Below are 20,706 nucleotides of genomic sequence, written 5' to 3'. Positions count from 1 at the left end.
AATTTATAAGAAAAAAGAATGAGACCAAACCAAATGTCCTAGACCTTTTTTTTTTCTTTCTTTTCCTTTGCATTACCTTCTAGACTACCTTATTAGCAATAAAGCATGCATAGGGCAGAACAGGAAGAAACAAAGGAAAAAGCCAAAATAACAGTGAGTAATATAACTACCTTAATAGTTCATACATTGTTGCAATCTCTTATAAAAATCAGAGTTCAACTGGCTGTGCATCTTGTTTCATTATTTAGTATCTATTCTGCCTGCAGTTCTATATAACCATGAAACTAAAATGATAGCCTACCCTAGGTTTATGAAAAGACAAACTCATTCTTAAAGAGGAATTAGGATTCCCTCTGAAATGGAAGTTCATGTTTCAGTCCTCTCTCTGACATTACTCTCAAGATATTGCTGTTCCATATAAGACAGATGGCCCTCCTGGGTTGGGAAACAACATATGTGCACACATGCTTTCAGTGAACTCTGTTTGGAGTTGGTCTTGTGCAAGTATTATTCAGTTAAAATAGGTTCACTAACCAACCTCTCATATTCAGGAACGAAAATCGAATTGGAAACAACTCAATGCAGCAACAAATATTCATATTACAGAGCTCAGTGACATTTAGGATTAAAATTTAAGTTTATTCATTTTGCTCTGATTTAACAGAAGAAAAGTAGCCTTTTCTTGAAGTCAATTTTTTTTCCAGACTTCTTTCTTAACGAAGATCTTTATAAGATTCTCATTCTTAAAAAAAAAAACAACAAAACAAAACAAACAAATGATTTTTTTACTGCTGTTTGAGAGGTAAGAGTATTTTACACACCAGGGAGATCTCCCTGCTGAACAACACCTTGGGGGAGCTTCACTCCCAACTGTTCAGGTGCCATATCCTTTGTTTTATCTAGGAAGACTAACTTCTCCATTTGAGTGCTTCAGCTAGATGCTTGAATTTAGGCAGCCTAAACTTGGACTAAACAACTCAACTGTTAGCAAATAATCAGTACAGTTCTCTTGGCAAAATGCCTTTATCCTTGGGTCAAAGAAATTCTTTATGTTCCTCCTATGCCAAAATGTTTCCCATACAGGCTTATGCACAATACAGCTTTCCAGGAAGAAAACAAACACATTGGAGTCCACCTGCCCATGAAAACAATAATTAAATAGATCAGGAAAAAAACAACACAAAACCACAGACATTTAAGGCAGATATTAAGACTAACATTTACTAGGACTTCCAAATAAGCTCTTTTCTTAGCCAAAACAGAGTAATCTATCATAACCTGTCAAATAAGTTTTACCTTTCTTTTCATTTGTTGTTTTATTATCATTTTCTGCTAAAATTTCTTCCTCTTCTGGTACAAATTTGAATGGTTTGTAGGAAATAATCATTAGACCATCTCCACTTGGTTCTACTGCTGCATAGTGGGGGACTGATTTTCCTTGTAAAACTCTCCTTTTGCTGATTTCATACCTATGTTCACCTATAAAATGAAGAAAAAATAAGAACCTCATTATACTTAAAAATGCTAAGCAATCCTACAAGTTAAATAACAGTAGCTTAGAAGGAAATCTCTTTTTCAGTGACTTTATTATATATGTAGGTCCCAAATTAATTTAACACTGTCCTTTTTTCTTATGATGTCTTCTTTAATTACAGCTAGCTCAGCAATTCACAAAACTACTCTGTAGAAATAGGTCTTCCAAATATTTTTAGAGCTGATATGAGAGCTTAAGAAACAACAACATAGCTTCTGATAACACTTCACCCACAGATGAAAATGTCTGCCTTCACTTTTGAAGGCCTGCGTTATACAAAAGCTGAGAGGTCCTAGCTGTCAGTTATTGGCATCAAGGACTGTGCCTTATCCTCCTGTGCCCCCAAATATATGAGTACCGATGACTTAAAACATCAGTGAAGTGAAAGGTTCTGGAGTTTGCTGTTCTTTAATTAAAACCTAACTGGACTTGGAGCCCTCAGTATTCGATCAACAATTTAACAACAGATTGTACAAACAGATTTTTAGCAATTAGCTATCAACATGATAAAATTCTGACAGGTGATATTATCTCTAATAATTGTTTGACTTTTCACACATATCTTTCATCTCTTCACTAAAAGAATTTGCTCTACTTGTGACTACAACTTTACTTGAAACAAAGAGGAAAAAAACCCCACAATAGTGGGGATTTATTAGCAGACATTAAACAAGACCAGATCATGATGCTAAAATTCTTCTATACCAGTCTAGTACTCCAAAGTGTCGTGGTTCACAGCAGTGTTATGTCACAGTGCAATACAGACAATAATGGATAAACCAGGTATAATTTGGGTGCCCTCAATAAGTTATCTTACACGCTAAAAATTAGTTTAGAAATAGAGTAAGGAACAAGAACCAGTCTACAGTGTAATTCTGGTCCTTGTTCAGTTCTGGTTCTGGTTTAGTTAAAGTCCTTTTCTAAGTGTAAGCACAGAGCTATTAGTAGAATAGGCATGGCCATTCTAACCCAAGGCAGAGCAAGATTTCATCTGTACAATTATTAGACTCCAGGCAGATGGGGAGCCTGCATGAACAGATGACCTCAGATTAGATGTATGACCAAATCAAGTATGACTACATTGTACTGGGAAATTAAATACTCATACAACATTTTGAAAAGTACGAGAGATATTAATTAGAAATAGTTTTCAACTTAGATTTTATTAGACAGAGCTAAGTGGGAATTTCATCCCATAATGTCACAAAGTATTGTTCTTAGCTTGTTTTCTAATCCCCTTAACTACACACATGCAGAAATTTACTCATTCTTGTCTTCCAAATGTTTGTCATTCTGCAGGTCTACAAGTGAGAACTTGAATTTAAAATCTGATGAGGGATTGTGATGATGTTGGGATGCAGACATCAGAAATTGAGGAACAATCAACATTTAAAACAATGAATGAAAGCATAATAGCTGTTTTTCTTTTGTAGTGTTTTGGGGTTTGTTTTTTGTTTGGTTTTAGTTTTTTTTTGCCCTCACCTACTAATAACATAAATGTAAAACACTTACCCGCTTTGTTCATCTCTACAAATGTAACCCATTCCAAAGTAATATGAAATCCACTTCCTTTTGTGTCCAATTCATCTTTTTCTACCCTGAGCAGTAGCACAGCTACTGAATGTTTATCAGATTTTACAAATGAAACACTGTGTACTATAACGAATGGACTGCCTAGTTCTTCATTAAACACAATCTGGAAGACAAAATGGTGGAAAAAGGTTAGTCAGTTAAAACTCAAAAATTAGTGAAAGCTTCAGAGAACATTAAATCAATTAAGTATGCTCACCACAAATCACATTATCTTCTGCTTAGCCCTGAAGTGGTCACACAGTTGGACTAGATGCTCCCTGAAGTTCTCTTCTAGCAGAACTATTCTATGTATTTCTAGCAATTCCCTCCTTGGCTATCAAGAAAGTGTCCTTTTTATTATTGTTTATATGATAGAATCATTAAAATGGTCCATTAGATAAAGCACAAAACTCTACAAAAATGTCTGCACTAAAGCACAGGATAACTGGCTTCCTTTTGACTGAACTTTCAAATTGTACAGGGGAAGGACTTATTTCACCATGCAGAAATCCTCCACTTCCAGGTATACATTTGACTTCCTGCCAATATTAAAAGCTCCTTGGCTGTGTATAAAACCATCCTCTAAGTAAAAAGTCGCATGAAAAATGTGGTACTTTAATATCAAATTCATCTTTCAGAAATAAAGAGAAACAATAGACCAAAACTTATAGTAGCTGAAGCAGAAATGTACCGTAACTACATTTGTTGTGTAGAACTAATAGCATTATTGCTATGGAAACACCACTGCTCTGTGGATATCAGAAACGCTCCTTCTCAAGATGGCTTAAAGTAAGAGATTTTGTAACCTATTTAATAATGAGAAACGTGCTTCAGTTACAACCACCAAGTTAAATAAAAAAATATTAAGCACCAATAATTTTCCAGAGCCAAGTGAACAGCATGAAAATTTTCTCTCCCAGAGAGGTGGAAATATTACAATTTAGATTATACCTACTCTGCATAAAGCCCTCAGGGCTACTTATAAAAGGTTTTTAATCATCAGTTTTCTTTAAATTTTATTTTAGTCGCCGTGGACACACTTTTAAGACAGGCCAAATTAAAACAGTGAACATTTCAAGTACAATTACATCAGCACAAGCAATCTAGAAACCCCCGAACGTAAAATGAGAAGTAGCATTTAGCTTGACAATAATTTCAGGCATTTTAAAACATATTTATTATTCCATGGGTCAGAGGAAATAAAGTGATAGTGGAATGAAAACCTAGGCTGACCCATAAGAGTAGAGAAGGGAAAATGGCTCTTATAGGGAGTTCAGCTTGACAGGTGTGTAGTCACCTATTTAGAAACACTTGCTCTTGTCAGACAGATTCTTTTCCAGTAAAAAGGCTGTTTGCTGTTTCCATTCAACCATTTGAATTTTACAGATTTCTTTTTTTTTTTTTTTTTCACTTAAAGAAATAATTCACATGATCTTTGTGTTTGGACACAGCCCAATATTAACCACAGAGTTAAGACTGAAAGCTTAATTTTTCATAACATCATGTGCATGCAATTCTCATATTAAGTGCAGGAGTAAGAATTATTTGGTAAATATACAGTTCTTTAGTGTGTTATTTTAACACTTACCTCCCATTTTTCCGATGCACTGTTTCCACGCTTGCCTGACTTAATTAAATATAGTCTTCCTGTTCCATCAGAAATGGTAACCCACGTGGAAGACGAGAAGTATAATGAGGCACAAAGGCGATTATCATAAGCTGTCAAATCTGTAGGTAGCCTGAAAACTTCTCTTGGTTTTTGGAGAGCAGTGTCCTACAAGCAGAGTCACTTTATGAAGTACTAATCAATTTCAGCACTGCAGAAAAATGAACAACAAACCTCAAAAGCAATTCACCAGTCAGTTCATGTAATTTAGCCTATTAGGAAAGATGTAGGTAGCCAAGCATCACTTCCACATATGAAGAAGAGGTGGTAGAATTTCAGTATTCAATCTGTTTACTGAAAACTTACGTGTTTTATACTTGGTATTTCAACACCATTTTTTTTTTCCTTCAAATTCACAGCACTAATTTACATTTTGCATTTAAAAGTTTTTTATTTCTTTCTTCCTAATATTCCCATATAATTTATCATTCACCTCACACAATTTTATCCCAGTAAGAACCTGGAGACCTTAAATGAAATAAAAGCCATAGAAATGTACAAAAAAAAAAGTTCATTTACACTGACTTCTAAACTAAAACAAACTTTAACTCTTTAACTCAACTTGTGCAAACATATACAACACAAAGACCAAATGTCATGCATACAAGCATGACATACACTTGAGACTATCTTATTAAAGGCAATTTCAAATCTATCATATTTTCCAAATGGTATTTAAATCAGATATGCATCTAGAACATGTTCAAAGTAAGGCAAGCTAAACTGGATTTGGGTAAGTACCATTTTAATAAGCATCAGTAAAAAAGACCAGATGACAAACAGATAGCCTGGCTGTCTTCTGGATCTACTTGAATTTGTATTAGAGATTACTTTTCTCTACGATTCTGAAATCTGCAATAGAAAAGATGCAAATTAGATTTATAATTTCTAGTAGCATTCAGGATCACTCTGTAGATTCAGCTGCATCACTACAACCATTCAGTTATTCACCCAATTTAGAACACATTCAGAAAGAGTGAATGAAAGAATTATAAAGAAAGAAAGAAAAAAACACACTCCACACCCAAGCACTTCCAACATCCTCATTTTCTACTTGAATTTCTTAAGGTTTTACTGAAAGGCAGTATTTCCTGAAATAAAAGCATTCCGCGGTAAGAAGTTATATGACAGATGTGAATAGGAAAACGAACGTAAACTGTAGAAAGAAAAAGCTTCAGCCCCAGAACTACAAATTACAGGGACATGCTGTGCAACACCACAGAAGACCACACTTCTGACAGCCTCCAAGTGAATCATAACAGTAAGCTTCAAATAGTTATGGACGTCATTGTGTTTTAAAGAACTATCAACTGTCGATCATTTAATCTTCTAAAGCCCTCATTACACTTATCAGCACTGAAGAGGAGTGACAGGAGTCAACAATTCTGAAAACTTTAATTGAAAACGTCTTCACATCACAAAAACTCACAGCTCAAGGAAAGAAAGAAAATGCTCTTCTAATAATCTTCCTTTTGCTGCTCACTAGTATTAAGTAAGTGCAGATAACACAAAAATGGGAGGAACTGTCAACACTTGAGGGTAAAGAGACCTTGTATAGAGCTGCTGACAAATTAGAAGGCTGGGCAATCATCACCTATATGAAGCTGAACAAGAGCAAGTGCCAAATTCTGTGCCTGGAACAGGGCAAACCTGACTTTGTACAGGTTGGGGAATGAGAAGCAGGAAAGCAGCCCCACAGCAAGGGATCTGAGGGTTCTGGTTGACTGAAGTTGAATACAAGTCTGCAGTGTGCCCTGGCAGCCAAAAGGACCAACCATGCCCTGGGGTGCATCATGCCCAGCACTGCCAGCCAGGCAAGGGAAGGGATTGTTCCACTCTGCTTTGTGGTGGTGTAACAGGCTATAGAGCTTGTTTCCACACGTCAACCTCACCTCAACCACTGAGTGCAATTTAGGGCACCACAACATAGCATCAATAGAGGACATCTTAAACACCAAAGTGGCAATGTAAATTTGTCATTTAAGTGTAACCGTAACATAGCTCCAAACAAAAATCAAATTTGCAGGAAAAATAGGTATCAGAACTATTAGAAATTACTTCCTAAAAAAAATAATCTTCCAGTTCAGATTTGGGATAAGCATATAAATCTGTTTCATCATGAGCTAGAGAGAACACATTCAGGACAATAGTGGCTTTTCTTGTAAACTATACTTACTTAAAACAACATTATTTATAACATAGATTTCACTAATATATGCAGAGGCACTTTTGAAAAGAGAAGCTTTGTTGATGTTTCTGAACAGAAATTCCCTTTTATACACATGCAAATACATTTATTTTGCAAACCAGCGCTGTACTGCATATTAGGACACAAGATGGCAGCCATTTATTTGACAATCTGGTAGCACAATAGTACATCAACAAAATGTAACTTCCTTGAAAATTTTTCTCATGGAAATAAAAATCTAACAGCTGCACTGAGTCAATTAGTGACAGAACTATCTTGGGAAGCATCTATGTGTTATTACCTTTCTCAACATAAAATCTTAACAGAATCATAGAAGCATGGAATCCTTAGAGTTGGAAGGGATCTCTAAAGGCCATCTAATCTGATTCCTCTGCAATGAACAGGGACACCACAGCTACATCAAGTTGCCCAAAGCCTGATCCAGCCTCATCTTGGAAGTCTCCAGGGAGACTAATAATGGTTATAAATGAAGCATTATTATTCAAATTAGCTGATAACTAGACAATTCTGGACTTCTTTGCATTCTTGATAGATGAAGGTATATTTGATTCAGAAGGACTGAGTCAAATTAACATGAAAGCAAAAAAAAAAAACCATACAAAAACCATAAGTACGCCTTTATTACTCAGTAGGGTACAAGCCAAAATGATCAATGAATTAATCTTATTCTAAATTATACATTCAGAGCTAAGAAGACATTGTGATAGCTACAAAATTGCCGTAGGTAAGTCTTCTGTTCCTTTATGAGCAAGGACTACAACTGTATACACCAGAAACATGGTACCCATGCAGCCATGTTTTCTCTGCTCCAAATGAAACAAATGGGTCTGCAGTGGAATCAGTGCACTCAGGCATTCAAATGCCTCAAAAAAAATGACTGTGTAAGACAGTCAATTTTATCAGTATAAAAGCAGAGAACTGCCATGTTTTTCTGACTTGGTCTAGCTTATTCTCTATTACAAATTTGCTCAGGGATGGAAGTGCTTTTTGCCTCCAACCAGCCATATACAGATTAAGCTATTAGTCTACACACACTTTCATTTATAATTCTAAATCACACAGCTTTTCTCTCCTATCTACAATGATTGGATTTTCAAATCAGCAAACATCAAACAAAATAGCTGAGAAACTTCTGGCAACTGAAAAAGAAGTATCTGCTCTTTTCTTCAGCTTGTCACCATACATTTATCTTCCCCGTGAAGGAATAACACGTAGTATTAATACAGTGCAATACTAGTGAAATAAAAAATGTCAGAAATTTTCACTTAAAATCCTTTCATCCCCACTAGTAAATCCCATCTTTGTCAATCTACCTTTCTTCCTGGCAGTAGTTTCCCCTCCAGTTTTGCATCTGGACTCTCTTTGATGTATTTTTTATCTTATCAATCTTCACCTATTCAAATTCAATTATTTTAAAAATAAGTTTCTGCTTACCAGAGTCACTGACAAGTTCATAACCCTTCCAAACTGGTCAATGTAGTAGACATTATCCTGGTACCAGGAGTCAAGGTGAAGATAATTATACATGCCAAAAGCACGCATGTGGTCAAGGGTATATTGATCATCACGAAGTTTCACTTCTGCTACAGCTAGAAGACAGAAAGAGAGAGAAATTATTTGAACAATATTTCTAAATATAGTTTAATAAGTTAGCACTTAAATTACTCGTTTTAAAACAATTCATCCATCTGTAGCCCGTAGGCCTAGTTTATCTGAAGCAAAATAAGTGTATGTAGTTAAACAACAAACAATATCAGTATGAACATGGAAAGCAGATCCTGCATGCTGAAGGTCACCACAGTCACTCACCACAGTGACGTACCAGCCATTACCATTTCTAGTGGCATACACTGACTTCCCAACATCTGTTGATGTCTCTTTACTTTGTCAACTGGCCTCACAAAAATGGAAGCACACAAGCAAGAGCTTTGTAAAATCTACTTTTAAGTCTACTTGTGAAGACCACAAATCATTCCTGATACATATACTGTATTAAAGAAAACAAAATAATTCTGCTCAGCCGTAAGTCTAAGCAAACTGTGGACAAAAGAAATATCCTTCTAACTGTGAATTTCATAATGTTAAACTCTGAATCATGCTATCAACAACTGCAAAGCAATTAAGACACTATTAGTACATGGGCATTACTGAAAAAGTATGTTCCTAGCACCTTCACCGAGACTGAAAAAGTCTGCAGCAATCTCCAAGATACCATCAGAATTTCAATGCACGTTTTCTCTATCTGAAGGAGTCTGCAAAGAATGGCTGTTGACTAACGATAGCACCTTCCTCGGGATAGGAAGCATGCTACTTACAACCACCCACTTAAGCAAACTGAAAACTTCTCCACAGCTAGCAGTAATATTAGCTGGAATTATCTGCGTAAAACTAAGCAAGATGTTTAAACTACCTGCACCTCCTTTGTCCTACTCTGCATCTTTTCAGAGATTGAGTAGTTTCAACATCTCCAAGTACAGAAAACGTCCAAGTTCAAGTGAAGACAATAGCAAAGATCTAGCCTGTCCTTCTGAAATAGTCTCCAACAGATTGGAATTACTCATTCTCCATTACAGACATCCCAGGATCCATAGTTTCCATGTAAATAATGTATTTCGAACTTAACATAGCAAGAAAAATACTTCAGAACATTACAAGTGAACTATCAGCCCATGATGAGTAAGCTTCAGACCCACAGTATAGGGAGGTGGGTCAATAACAAAGTGATGAAGGATATAAGGAAGAAGTTTTTTTGGATATAAGAGAGAAATCTTTTACAGTAAGGGTGGTGAGGCACTGAAACAGGTTGCCCAGAGAAATGGTGGATGCCCCGACCTTGGAGACATTGGTTGGATGTGGGTCTGAGCTCCAGGTGCCCCTGCTCATTGCAGGGGAGTTGGACTAGATAGATGACCTTTAAGCATCCCTTCCAACTCAGAAAAATTCTATGATTTTAAGGTCACATTAGTTTTTCTAATCACCACTTTTACAACTTCCACATTTTTCTTTTTCTGCTCAAAAACACAACAAAAGAATCTTCACACCACGTTCACTGGAACCATTCGCACGCAACTCTATCCAGAAGTCCTCATCTTGGACTCTTTACACCCTTCTTTAGTATATATTTAAAACCTACTGTAGAAGCAGTATTTTATCCTACTTATTGCAATGACTGCTTCAAACCACAGTTCAATTTCCAAAATGATCAGTGACACTGAACAGCTATCATGATATAAATCACCTATCAGACTATGGGCTCAAAACTGACCCCATTAGAGATATTGGCTATTAACAGGGGCTGTAGAAAACTATGCAAGACATACTGTCTGATTAATTAAGAAAAAATATTCTAGTCATACTGTATAAAATGTTTGTAAAATTATAGCATAATTAGCAATTAGTCTCCTAATCATTGTTGATATTTGCAAACCAAGAGCATTAATTCCACTTAACTCAACTCATTATTCATATTCACCACACTGGAGAGATTTCAGCATCTCTGCAATTAATAATTACTCTTTCCTAAGCCGTGTCTCAAAGAAAAAAGCTAGCTAATAAAAAAAAGGTGAAGAAAACATACCTGCCATAATGGTGAAAGATGTCTTCTGTTCCTGTTTCCACTTTAACTAATTAGAATATTTCACAGTAAATTACATCGTAAAAGAAATTAAAAAGTTGTGTTATGAAAAAGGGTTTTAAAGATGTTTGGACAAACAAACTATAAAGTCTCTGTCCTTGAGTTTTCCAGCTGGTAGTTCTGACAAGCCCTGCATAATAAGGAGTTGGTAAAAAGAGATCCAAATCTCTTAAGATGAATTATGTAATTAACTCTTTGTAAATAGAAGTCAGATATGATACCATATGTGATTTTAAACCTGGAAAGCCAACAAATGTGTACTGTACTTCCATGTAACACTTCAAATACGGTTATCAACAGCTTACAGAATGCATCCTGTATATACATCTCTCTGCCAATAAATTATTAAGATTAATTGAGGATCACTCTGTGATCAACTGAAATCTGCGCACAAACGCCATCTGCTATCACATACCATGTGCTCACATAGTTTATAGGAGATTTTGTACTATGATGGAGGTACATTCCTTCCTTTCTGCAACCTTCCCAGTTCAAGTTCTCTTGACAGTCCATGGAAAAAAATGTGAAAAATCAAAAGAGGGCAGATCTGGCAAAACAGAAGCTAATATAATGAGGGGGGAAAAAAAAATAGTTAATCAGAAAATCACCTTATTCACATAAGGTTTTTTTCCCTTGTTTTTAAAAAAGGAACTGAATCTAGGACAGACTAATTCAGTAGCTCCAACTTTTTGGGTCTAACTAACAAGCAGCAATTTACAACAGCTTTCCCTACAGAGTAATACACGGTCTTATTCCAATTTCTGATAAGCAAATCTGCGCTACAGAAGCCCAAGAGCATTAATTCATACTCTGTCATACCAGTAAAGGGAAAGAATGTATATATAAATTAAATTTCAGCTTTCAGTATTATTAACAGAACCTGCAGTGAGGTGCTGTATTTCAGACTAGCAAACAGAAAATTCTGTCACTTGTCTCTACTTGTATGTCTTCAGCTCTATGATTGAAAAAATAATTTGACTCAAAATATTTCCCAGCTAATTAGGCCAAGATTCTCACTAACACCAAGTCTACTTAAAAGCAAAAGGCATATGCACAAAGCAATTCATAAGAATCAATGAGAGGAACAAAATGTCCCCAGGTTAACTGCATCTTATGATTACTCTGCACTGAAAAAAAAAAATCTCCTTTGAATATAAAGCCCTAAAAAGTAAGACTCATATTTTAAATGAATAGTAAAGCTCTGGCTTGTGTCAGGAATGGTGTGGTGAGCAGGACTAGGGAAGAAATCCTGCTCCTGTACTTGGCATTGTTGAACTGTGTTCGGTTTTGGGCACCTCAGTACAGAAGGGACACTGAGGTACTGGAGCAGGTCCAAAGAAGGGCAACAAGGCTTGTGAAGGGCTTGGAGAATATGCCCTATGAGGAGGAGCTGAGGGAACTGGGGCTGTTTAATGTGGGGAAAAGGAGGTTGAGGGAAGACCTTATTGCTCTCTTCCAGTATCTGAAAGGTGCTTACTGTGAGAGCAGACAAGTCTCTTCTCACTGGTGACAGGTGACTGGACAAGGGGAAATCACAGAATCACAGAATGACCCGGGTTGGAAGGGACCTCAAGGATCATGTAGTTCCAACCCCCCTGCCTAGCAGGGCCACCAAACACACACACCCACTAGATCAGGTTGCCCAGGACCCCGTCCAACATGGCCTTGAACACCTCCAGGGATGGGGCATCCACAAACCTCCCTGGGCAGCCTGTTCCAGGACCTCATCACTCTCCTAGTAAAGAACTTCCCCTAACATTCAACCTAAATCTTCCCTCCTTCAACTTGGATCCATTTCCCCTAGTCCTGCTATTGTCAGCCCTTTCAAAGAGTTTACTCCCCTCCTGGATGTAGGTTCCCTTCAGGTATTGAAAGGCTGCAATGAGGTCACCCCGCAGCCTTCTCTTCTCCAGGCTGAACAAGCCCAGCTCCCTCAGCTTGTCCTCACCAGGGGAGGTGCTCCAGCCCCCTGATCATCTTCGTGGCCCTCCTCTGGACCCTTTCCAAAATCTCTATGTCCTTATTTTACTGAGGGCTCCACACCTGGACACAGTACTCCAGATGGGGCCTCACAAGAGCCGAGTAGAAAGGGACAATCACCTCTCTATCCCTGCTGACCACCCTTCTCCTGATGGAGCCCAGGATCCCATTTGCTTTCCGAGCTGCAAGAGCACACTGCTGGCTCATGTTAAGTCTCTCGTCCATCAGGACCCCCAGACCTCATGTGGTGCAGATGGAGGGTTAGGTTGGCTATCAAGGAAACCTTCTTTACAGAAAGGGTTATTAAACACTGGAATAGGCTCCCCAGGGAAGTGGTTGAGTCACCTGGATGTGTTTAAAAACCATTGGGAAGTGGTTTTCAGGGACACAATTTAGCAGAGGGTTGGTTGTTAGTTAAGGTAGTATGGTTAGGTCGTGGTTGGACTTGATGATCTTGAAGGTCTTTTCCAACTTGAGCAGTTATGTGATTCTATGATCAGTAGAATTTGGGAAAAAAAGAGAGGAAAACGTATGAAATAAGAACTTTGCATTTTCATATGTTTTACTGAACACATCACAATGACTTCAAAATACTGTAAGATATGTAAACTAATTTTACCAACACGTTATTTTGGGGTATCCCACATTATCTGCCTCTATATCATACTTTGTTTTGCAATGCCACCCAGTGGAAGGAATTTAGTATTTCATGTACACTTTTTACTAGTGAAAGACAGGCCATTACTTCACTCCCTAGTATCAGTGGTCAGCACGCATAGATCCTTCTGTCTCGGAATCAGTTTTCTCTTTAAAAGCAGGTTGGCAGCATCATTTTGTTGCTATGCAAAAGCACAAGAGCTTCTTAGTCTACTGTAGCAGATGTTAACAGACTGAATGCAAAAGTTTACTCCTAACAAGCACAGAGCTTGCTGAAAACAAGCATGCTTTGCCTACAGATACTATTTCACAAAGTATTTCTGCTGGATCAAATTACTAACAGAAATATGAACATAAACGGCACATATTGAACTCAAGTGTACCTAAAAATCAAACAAGACCCAAAAACTGGTGAGGGATTTGTGAGAATATCACCGACAAAACAGTCTGTAGGCTGACTTGTGCCTGCTGTAGGAACCATCTTCATTAACAACAGTTAATACCTATACATCATCTTTTTCCTACTCGAGAAACTGAAGTACAACACAAGAACAGTTACATAAGGCCTTTGACCTAAACCTAATATCAGGAGATAAGGAAAATAAGGAGAAAAACTAAAGAAGGAGAAAAACATACAACATTTAGTGTGAAGAGTTGGGTATTAAAGCAGTAACAGCGTGGGAGTCGTTACTAGTTGAAATACAGGATGAGAGATCAGAAAAGATAAATGTCTGTGAAAGCTGGAACAGAATCGAGAGTGAATAAGGAAGAAATGGGCAATGAACAAGCTAACTACAGCACCTAAAAGGGAGTATATAATAACAAAGTTTCACCATTCTTTTCCACCATTATTATTTAAGAAGATCACTATGAACTTGTCCTCCAACATCAAGTCCAACAAATTAATAGAAAGCCACTTTTAATTTCATTCTGCTTCAGTTGCACATTTGACCAGCAAATTCATGGCAACTACATTTTGACAGCTGCAGGCAAATAAACACTGAATACTAAGCTTTGCATGGTAGTCAGAAAACAAAGACTGCTGCAGACCACATCTCTGTGTTATAGTAAGAAGACCAAGAAAAACACACAGATACACACTGAATTTCTATCACAAGGGTTACTGTAACTACTACACCAAATACCTGAATGGACTAGAGGCATTAGAAGCCCCATAATTCAAACACTTTAATGAACATATTGAGTCCTCATCAATTTAAAACAGGTATGTAATACGTACACCTGAGAACCACAAAGCATCCTTGATCGTCTTATACACAACACATTAAGAACAACACCATGACAAAGAGCAGTGTTACACTACATATCAAAACGTTCCTCGCCACACTTCCCAGTGGTATCACCTCACTTTCATTCACACAACCTTCAATACACAACTCACACACAGTGTCCCTTTCTGCCCTGCTATTAAAAGAAAGTAGCCACACACAGCTGGTATCCCAGACATCAGGTATATGGTTCGGTGCATATACAGAGACCAGCCTGCCCCTTCTGTTCTTATAGAAAAGGCTACTTCATGCACATTGCAACTGACCTGTCACACAACAACAAAGCCTGAGAGAGCTTATGGGGCACGGAGATAGGCATGCATCCCATGCAACTCTGTTAGTGTTCTGGATGAAACGGAGTGAATCAATGCACTAACAGCTCAGCACCTCAAATGCTAGCATTGCACAGCAAAGAAAGCAAGGCCACGAGCAGTCTGAGCATCCACCTCTGAACTACGGGCAAAGGAAGACAAAGGGTTTTTATGCGAGGGATCCTGTGAGGCATTAATTTCATGCGTACCCCTCCGATTCCTAAATAACCGTCCCAGACAGCACGGACCGAACAGCCCCGGCTGCTCCCGCGGCCCAACCGCGCATGCCCGAGCCGGGGGCCGGCTACGCACACGCACGGATCCCGGCTCCGCGGGCAGCCCGCCGCAGCACAGCGCTCCTAGCGCAGCAGGGCCGAGCCGCGGAAGCGCCCCAGATCACCGTCCCCGCTCCTCACCCGCGTCCAGCTCCAGCTGGTAGCAGGCCAGCGGCTCCAGGGACAGCTTGTAGCCCTCGAACTTGGGGTCCAGGAGCAGCCGCTTGGCCTCCAGCGAGCAGTGCGCGGCGCCCTCCATGCCGGACGCGGACAGCGCGCGATACCGCCGCGTAGCACCACGGGAAGAGCCGTCCGCACGCTGGGAGCGGTAGTTCGGGGCTGAGCGCCGCCACGAGCCGGCAGCCGCAAGCCATGCCGGGCGGAGACTGCATTTCCCGGCGGCGCCCGCGCTCGAGAGGACGGAGCGGGGTGAGGTGCGCGCCGCGGGTCGGCGCCGCCTTCTGCTGCCAGGACTGGCGGCGCTGTGCGGGCTGAGCGCGGCGTTCGGCCCGGCTGGGCTCGTCCTTTCCAACAGCGCTGCCCCTGTGCGTGGGTCCGCGCCTGGTTCGTTTATTGCAGCGCTCTCGGTGCTGCTCGTCTCGGTCAGCCTGTCTTCTGCTCCGTGCGGGTCGGTGGAAAACCGAGATTTGCAAAATGAACAAAGATGCCCAGATGAGAGCCACCATTAACCAAAAGCTGATAGAAACAGGAGAGCGAGAGCGGTAAGTCCGTGCTGGAACAGGCCGCCAGCATCCGCAGACGTGTAGGATGCCTGGGTCAGTTTAACTTCCAAGTTCCTCAAACGTCCGAATACGAAGATATCCTGTTATTCTGTGTTATATAAAACTTTATGGAAATGTTACCTTCTGAAGAATTTTATGCTAATGTTACCCTTTGAGGGAGAAGGTCTGATTAAAATAATGGCCAGAGAGCGGTTGGCCTGAAACTATAATCTTAGTTATGTTGTGTTGGAGAACTCTTGCCTTGTACACACTTTCCCTGTGTGGTACAGCAGCTGATTTTCAGCCTTCTGTTGTCTGCTCGATCTACTTGCACTGCATTCAGATAATCATCAGCCTGCTTTTAACTTTCCAGTCCTTTTCCTTTAAGTGTAGTTGTAACACTGTGTCCCAATAGCAGCATTTCCTTTGTTGTTCTATACCTGTGTAAGGAGACTTCTTCCTATGCCATGACACAGCCCTGTACCTGCTGGAACCTTTTGTAGACTGACGTGCTTCTGTGTTCTCTGTTGACTGCAACCACTGCCTTGGAGACTGCACAGAGCTTCAGCAAAGCGTGCCATTGCTTGAGATGGTGCCAGGGCCTATTTGACTGTAGAGTTTAAAGCTGTATTACAATCCAGCTTCATCAGAGACAAAGCACTCTGATTTCTTGAGTTACAAAATACCCAGAAGCAGTGAAGGTTACCTGTATTATTACTCTGCTTTCTCTCAGCAGCTTGTATTCCCTCTATGCAGTTCACAGAGTGTATATATTTATACGTACCAAGTGCAGCATCTTTTGGCACTTCATCTATTCTGAAAAGTAATTCAGGATGGTACAAGATAAGCCAGCTTACAAGATCATAGGAGAAAGGGTAGATATGTTACTTTCATAACAACATATTTGAGTTTGTTAGATATGTTTGTTGTTCTTAACAAGTTTGTTTATTGCCTTAAACAGCCTTAAAGATTTGCTGAGAGCCAAGTTAATTGAATGCGGCTGGAAGGATCAGCTGAAGGCACACTGCAAAGGTAATGGTGCTCAAATAACTAGCATCCTTTGTGGGCAACTGTGGCTGTGGCCAAATAGAGGTTCTAGATTTAGGCTTCACTGCCTAGCAGTAAATTCAAATGATGTTTAGGGGAGAGGAAACTATCCCTGGTAGTTGGTTTAACATGCAAGAAAGCACCTTGCCATCCTTGGAGGAAAAAGAAAAACATCTTGAAGCTTTCTTCTGATTTAAATCTTATTAAGTTCCTGATAAAAGTATTGGAAATGGTACCCTAAATATTTGTGACCGTACAGCTTTTTGTTTAAAGGGAGATGAATTCTGTGCTGCAGGTGGATAAGAGCAGGAGAAAGGAAAAGGGAGAATATACAGAAGGACTTAGAAAATATGGGAACTGTGTCATCTGTGTATGGGAATGAAAAGAGCATATTTGTATTAGTTTTGAACAATTATGAAAATAAATGAAAAAAACCATGCTAATGAACCATTAAGTACCTAAACTTTCAGTTTTCAGAAAACTGTTTTTAATTACTGCAATTTACTGACTTGTAATTTTTGTTTTTAAAATAATATTTAAGCCTCCAAGAGTATTACTAAAATAACGTATGCAAATAACATCCATTTAGCTTTAGCTTTTGCTTTAGTTTTGATTTGGTCTACCAACTAAACATTTATTGTGCTGTGTTTGCTAAATTGGTTTCGTGGGTGGATTTGCAAAGGAGGCTGAAATGATGAATGCTTGCAGTTTTCTGCCTGATGCCACTGCCAGAGATTACCCATTTCAATAGTACAGATAATGAAAGGAATGTTTGTCTGTACACTTTATAATCTGCTGTCGTAAAGTTAGATGAAGTTGTTGGGTTTACATTAGTACTTAGAACTGTAACAGCATTTGCTGAGAAGACAAAAGTCTGGTTATCCCTACAAGGAGCATAAAAACCTCCAACAGAAAGGTCAGAGGGTTGGTAGGGTTTTTTCTTTTTTTTTTTTTTTTTCCTTTGGTTGTTTTTGCTGCGGTTCAATCTAGAAAGTCCTGCATTTTGGTCACAACAGCTCCAGACAACCCTACAGGCCTGGGGAAGAGTGGCTGAAAAGCTGCCTGACGGACAGCAGCCTTGGTGTACTGATGGACAGTCGGCTGAATATGAGCCAGCAGTGTGCCCAGGTGGCCAAGAAGGCCAGTGGCATCCTGGCTTGTATCGGGAATGGTGTGGTGAGCAGGAGTAGGGAAGTCATCCTGCCCCTGTACTTGGCATTGCTGAGGCCTCATCTTGAGTAATGTGTTCAGTTTTGGGCACCTCAGTACAGAAGGGACATTGAGGTGCTGGTGCAGGTCCGAAGAAGGGCAACAAGGCTTGTGAAGGGCTTGGAGAACATGGCCTACGAGGAGAGGCTGAGGGAGCTGGGGCTGTTTAGTCTGGGGAAAAGGAGGCTGAGGGGAGACTTGATTGCTCTCTTCCAATATCTGAAAGATGCTTACAGTGAAAGCAGGGCAGGTTTCTTCTCACTGGTGACAGGTGACAGGACAAGGGGAAATGGTTTCAAGTTGTGCCAAGGGAAGTTTAGGTTGGATATCAGGAAAAACTTCTTTACAGAAAGGGTTGTTAAGCACTGGAATAGGCTCCCCAGGGAGGTGCTCGAGTCACCATCCCTGGATGTGTTTAAAACCGTTTGGATGTGGTGCTCAGGGACATGATTTAGCGGAGGGTTGTTAGAGTTAGGGTAGAATGGTTAGGCTGTGGTTGGGCTTAATGATCTTGAAGGTCTTTTTCAACCAGAGTAATTCTATGATTCTGTGATAGAACCATAGAATGGCTTGGGTTGGAAGGGTCCTTTAAATCTCATCTAGTTCCAACTGTCCTGCCTTTCAGTACATCAGGTTGTGCAGAGTCCCTGATCGTGGGCATCTCCTGAGAGGCAGCATCCACAGCCTCTTGCCATTGTGAACAAGGGATGGTAATTGAGCAATCCAAGATACATTTCTACAGGAATTCAAGCAAGAAAAATAGTTGACAAATGGTTCACTCAATGTCAGTTGAGAAAATATATTTGGTACCTTGGTGACTAGGACTCTCTGGTTCTGCATACTGATGTACCCTTAAAATTTGCTTTAAAGAAGATTTATTGTAGTTTTATGCTTTTGATTTGAGGCATCTTTAGCACTGACTTTTTCAATTTTTCAGTAGCCTTCTGTACAGTATAAGTAAAGAATTTATTTAAATACCAGTATGTATTAAGCTTATAGGGTATCATAAGCATAGCTTTTATTTTGATGCAGATTTATAGCTCTTTCAGAATTGCTTTTTAACCTTGCTGGAGTCTATAGAAATATATCACTTAAAATAGTTATAATTAATTTTAAACAATCGCTGCCTCAGTGAAGTAGAAATCTTTTTCCAATTGCATCTCTTTCTCTTCAGAAACATTGTTTATATAGCAAGGAGGTGAACAGACCAGCTTGCAGACCACAAAACTTTCTAGTAATATGCACAATTGGTAATGTGTGGATAAGGTTAAACTTTCTAACGTTTGATTTTAAGCTACAGGTACATCAATAATGGTAGGTTTTCATCCTTAAGCCTATGTTATGAATTAGAGATTAAATCCACTTTTCAATGCTGTAGAAAGTGAGTTAATAACCTAATCTAGGTCTAGAGGCTTCCCTAATGATCTATGAGTGCCCGTTTTTTGTCTTAATCACACGAGTTTTGTCTTCTAATTAATGAGTTAAGACTTCAAATATGTCTTTTGTCTTCCCCAGATGTCATTAAAGAAAAAGGATTGGAGCATGTTACTGTCGATGATTTGGTGGCAGAAATCACTCCCAAAGGTAGAGGTAAGAAAACACAAAAACAGACATCATAGTACGTTAATAAATATACCTATCTGTACTGCAAGAATATTTTGAAAGCAGTACTATGAAACTGCCTATGTTGGGTACAAGGAAAAGTGTTAATATCTGAATATTAACTCTGAATAAAACATGTGAGTGTAAGTTAAGTAACAGCTATTCAGCATTTGTAATGAGCTGTGTGTGTGTAGACTACTACAGATTGTTATTTAGACATGAGTCTGTGTCCATCTTTATGGTTGATTTGATGCTTCCAGTTAAACACTGGGTATGAGGCAAATTTGTTTCAAAATTCCAGTTCTCTTTTAAATGGAATTCCTGGATTAATGGTACTAGCATAAAGAAAAATAGAAAGAACAAAGGACAGAGCATATAAATGTAGAACAGATGGAATCTTAAAATACTGTGATCTTCTTTATATACTCTCTAATAAGCTTTGGTGTTAGTGGGAGAAACTTCATTCAGTCTTAAATAAAAAATAGGCCTTCAAATGACTTGCTGAAGATCCTCACTTTTACGTCATGGCTGAGATTGTTGCTTTTAATTATGTGAAGGGGAGAAGTACCCAGGATTATCAAACCAGTTTCTGGTCATTATTTCCTGCTTACTGTTGAGTAATTATTTCCCTGAGACTTTTCCAGCTTTCTTGACTGTGGCCAGAAGAAACCTGGTTGATATTAGTGTGGTTTTACTTTTGTCTTTTTTTTTTTTTTTTTTTAACTCCTTGCTTTCTTGTATTTTTCAGCCTTGGTACCAGACAGTGTGAAGAAAGAACTCTTACAAAGAATAAGAACGTTCCTCGCCCAGCATGCCAATCTTTAACTATGATGGTTGTCTTGGATACAGCATTTCTGTTTCTGCATTATGTCAGTCATGTCAGGATTGGAATGCAAATTCCATGCTTAAGGATTGACTTTTTTTTTTTTCTAAGATGAGTTAAAATTTCATTGCACTGCATCAATTTCTTGGTGTTATTTTAATAAAAAATTCTGTGGA

At 39.0% G+C, this 20,706-nt stretch overlaps 2 protein-coding genes across 2 annotated transcripts in view; one reads left to right on the top strand and one right to left on the bottom strand.

Annotated features, from left to right (window-relative positions):
- NUDCD1 (NudC domain containing 1) overlaps positions 1 to 15,610 on the bottom strand; it is a 26,779-nt gene extending 11,169 nt beyond the window's left edge. The window contains exons 1-5 of the mRNA XM_072329632.1: positions 15,269 to 15,610; positions 8,416 to 8,570; positions 4,695 to 4,880; positions 3,047 to 3,230; positions 1,297 to 1,479 (exon numbers count right to left, since the gene is read on the bottom strand). Coding sequence (XP_072185733.1) covers positions 1,297 to 1,479; positions 3,047 to 3,230; positions 4,695 to 4,880; positions 8,416 to 8,570; positions 15,269 to 15,386 — 826 coding nt within the window. The 5' untranslated portion in view covers positions 15,387 to 15,610. The remainder of the gene's footprint in view (positions 1 to 1,296; positions 1,480 to 3,046; positions 3,231 to 4,694; positions 4,881 to 8,415; positions 8,571 to 15,268) is intronic.
- ENY2 (ENY2 transcription and export complex 2 subunit) lies at positions 15,594 to 20,706 on the top strand. Its single transcript, XM_072329633.1, has 4 exons — positions 15,594 to 15,849; positions 16,811 to 16,881; positions 19,621 to 19,695; positions 20,456 to 20,706. The coding sequence occupies exons 1-4, from the start codon at positions 15,782 to 15,784 to the stop codon at positions 20,530 to 20,532; spliced, it is 291 nt and encodes a 96-aa protein (XP_072185734.1). The 5' UTR covers positions 15,594 to 15,781; the 3' UTR covers positions 20,533 to 20,706.

The sequence above is a fragment of the Excalfactoria chinensis genome, chromosome 2 (assembly GCF_039878825.1).
Source record: "Excalfactoria chinensis isolate bCotChi1 chromosome 2, bCotChi1.hap2, whole genome shotgun sequence".
NCBI lineage: Eukaryota > Metazoa > Chordata > Aves > Galliformes > Phasianidae > Excalfactoria > Excalfactoria chinensis.
This window is presented reverse-complemented; position numbering and strand designations above follow the sequence as displayed.

Excerpts from the sequence above, each read along its gene's own strand:
- ENY2 (XM_072329633.1), top strand. The coding sequence starts at position 15,782 with ATGAACAAAGATGCCCAGATGAGAGCCACCATTAACCAAAAGCTGATA. Across the intron at positions 15,850-16,810 it reads GAAACAGGAGAGCGAGAGCG|CCTTAAAGATTTGCTGAGAG; the intron begins GTAAGTCCGTGC and ends TGCCTTAAACAG. Across the intron at positions 19,696-20,455 it reads AATCACTCCCAAAGGTAGAG|CCTTGGTACCAGACAGTGTG; the intron begins GTAAGAAAACAC and ends TGTATTTTTCAG.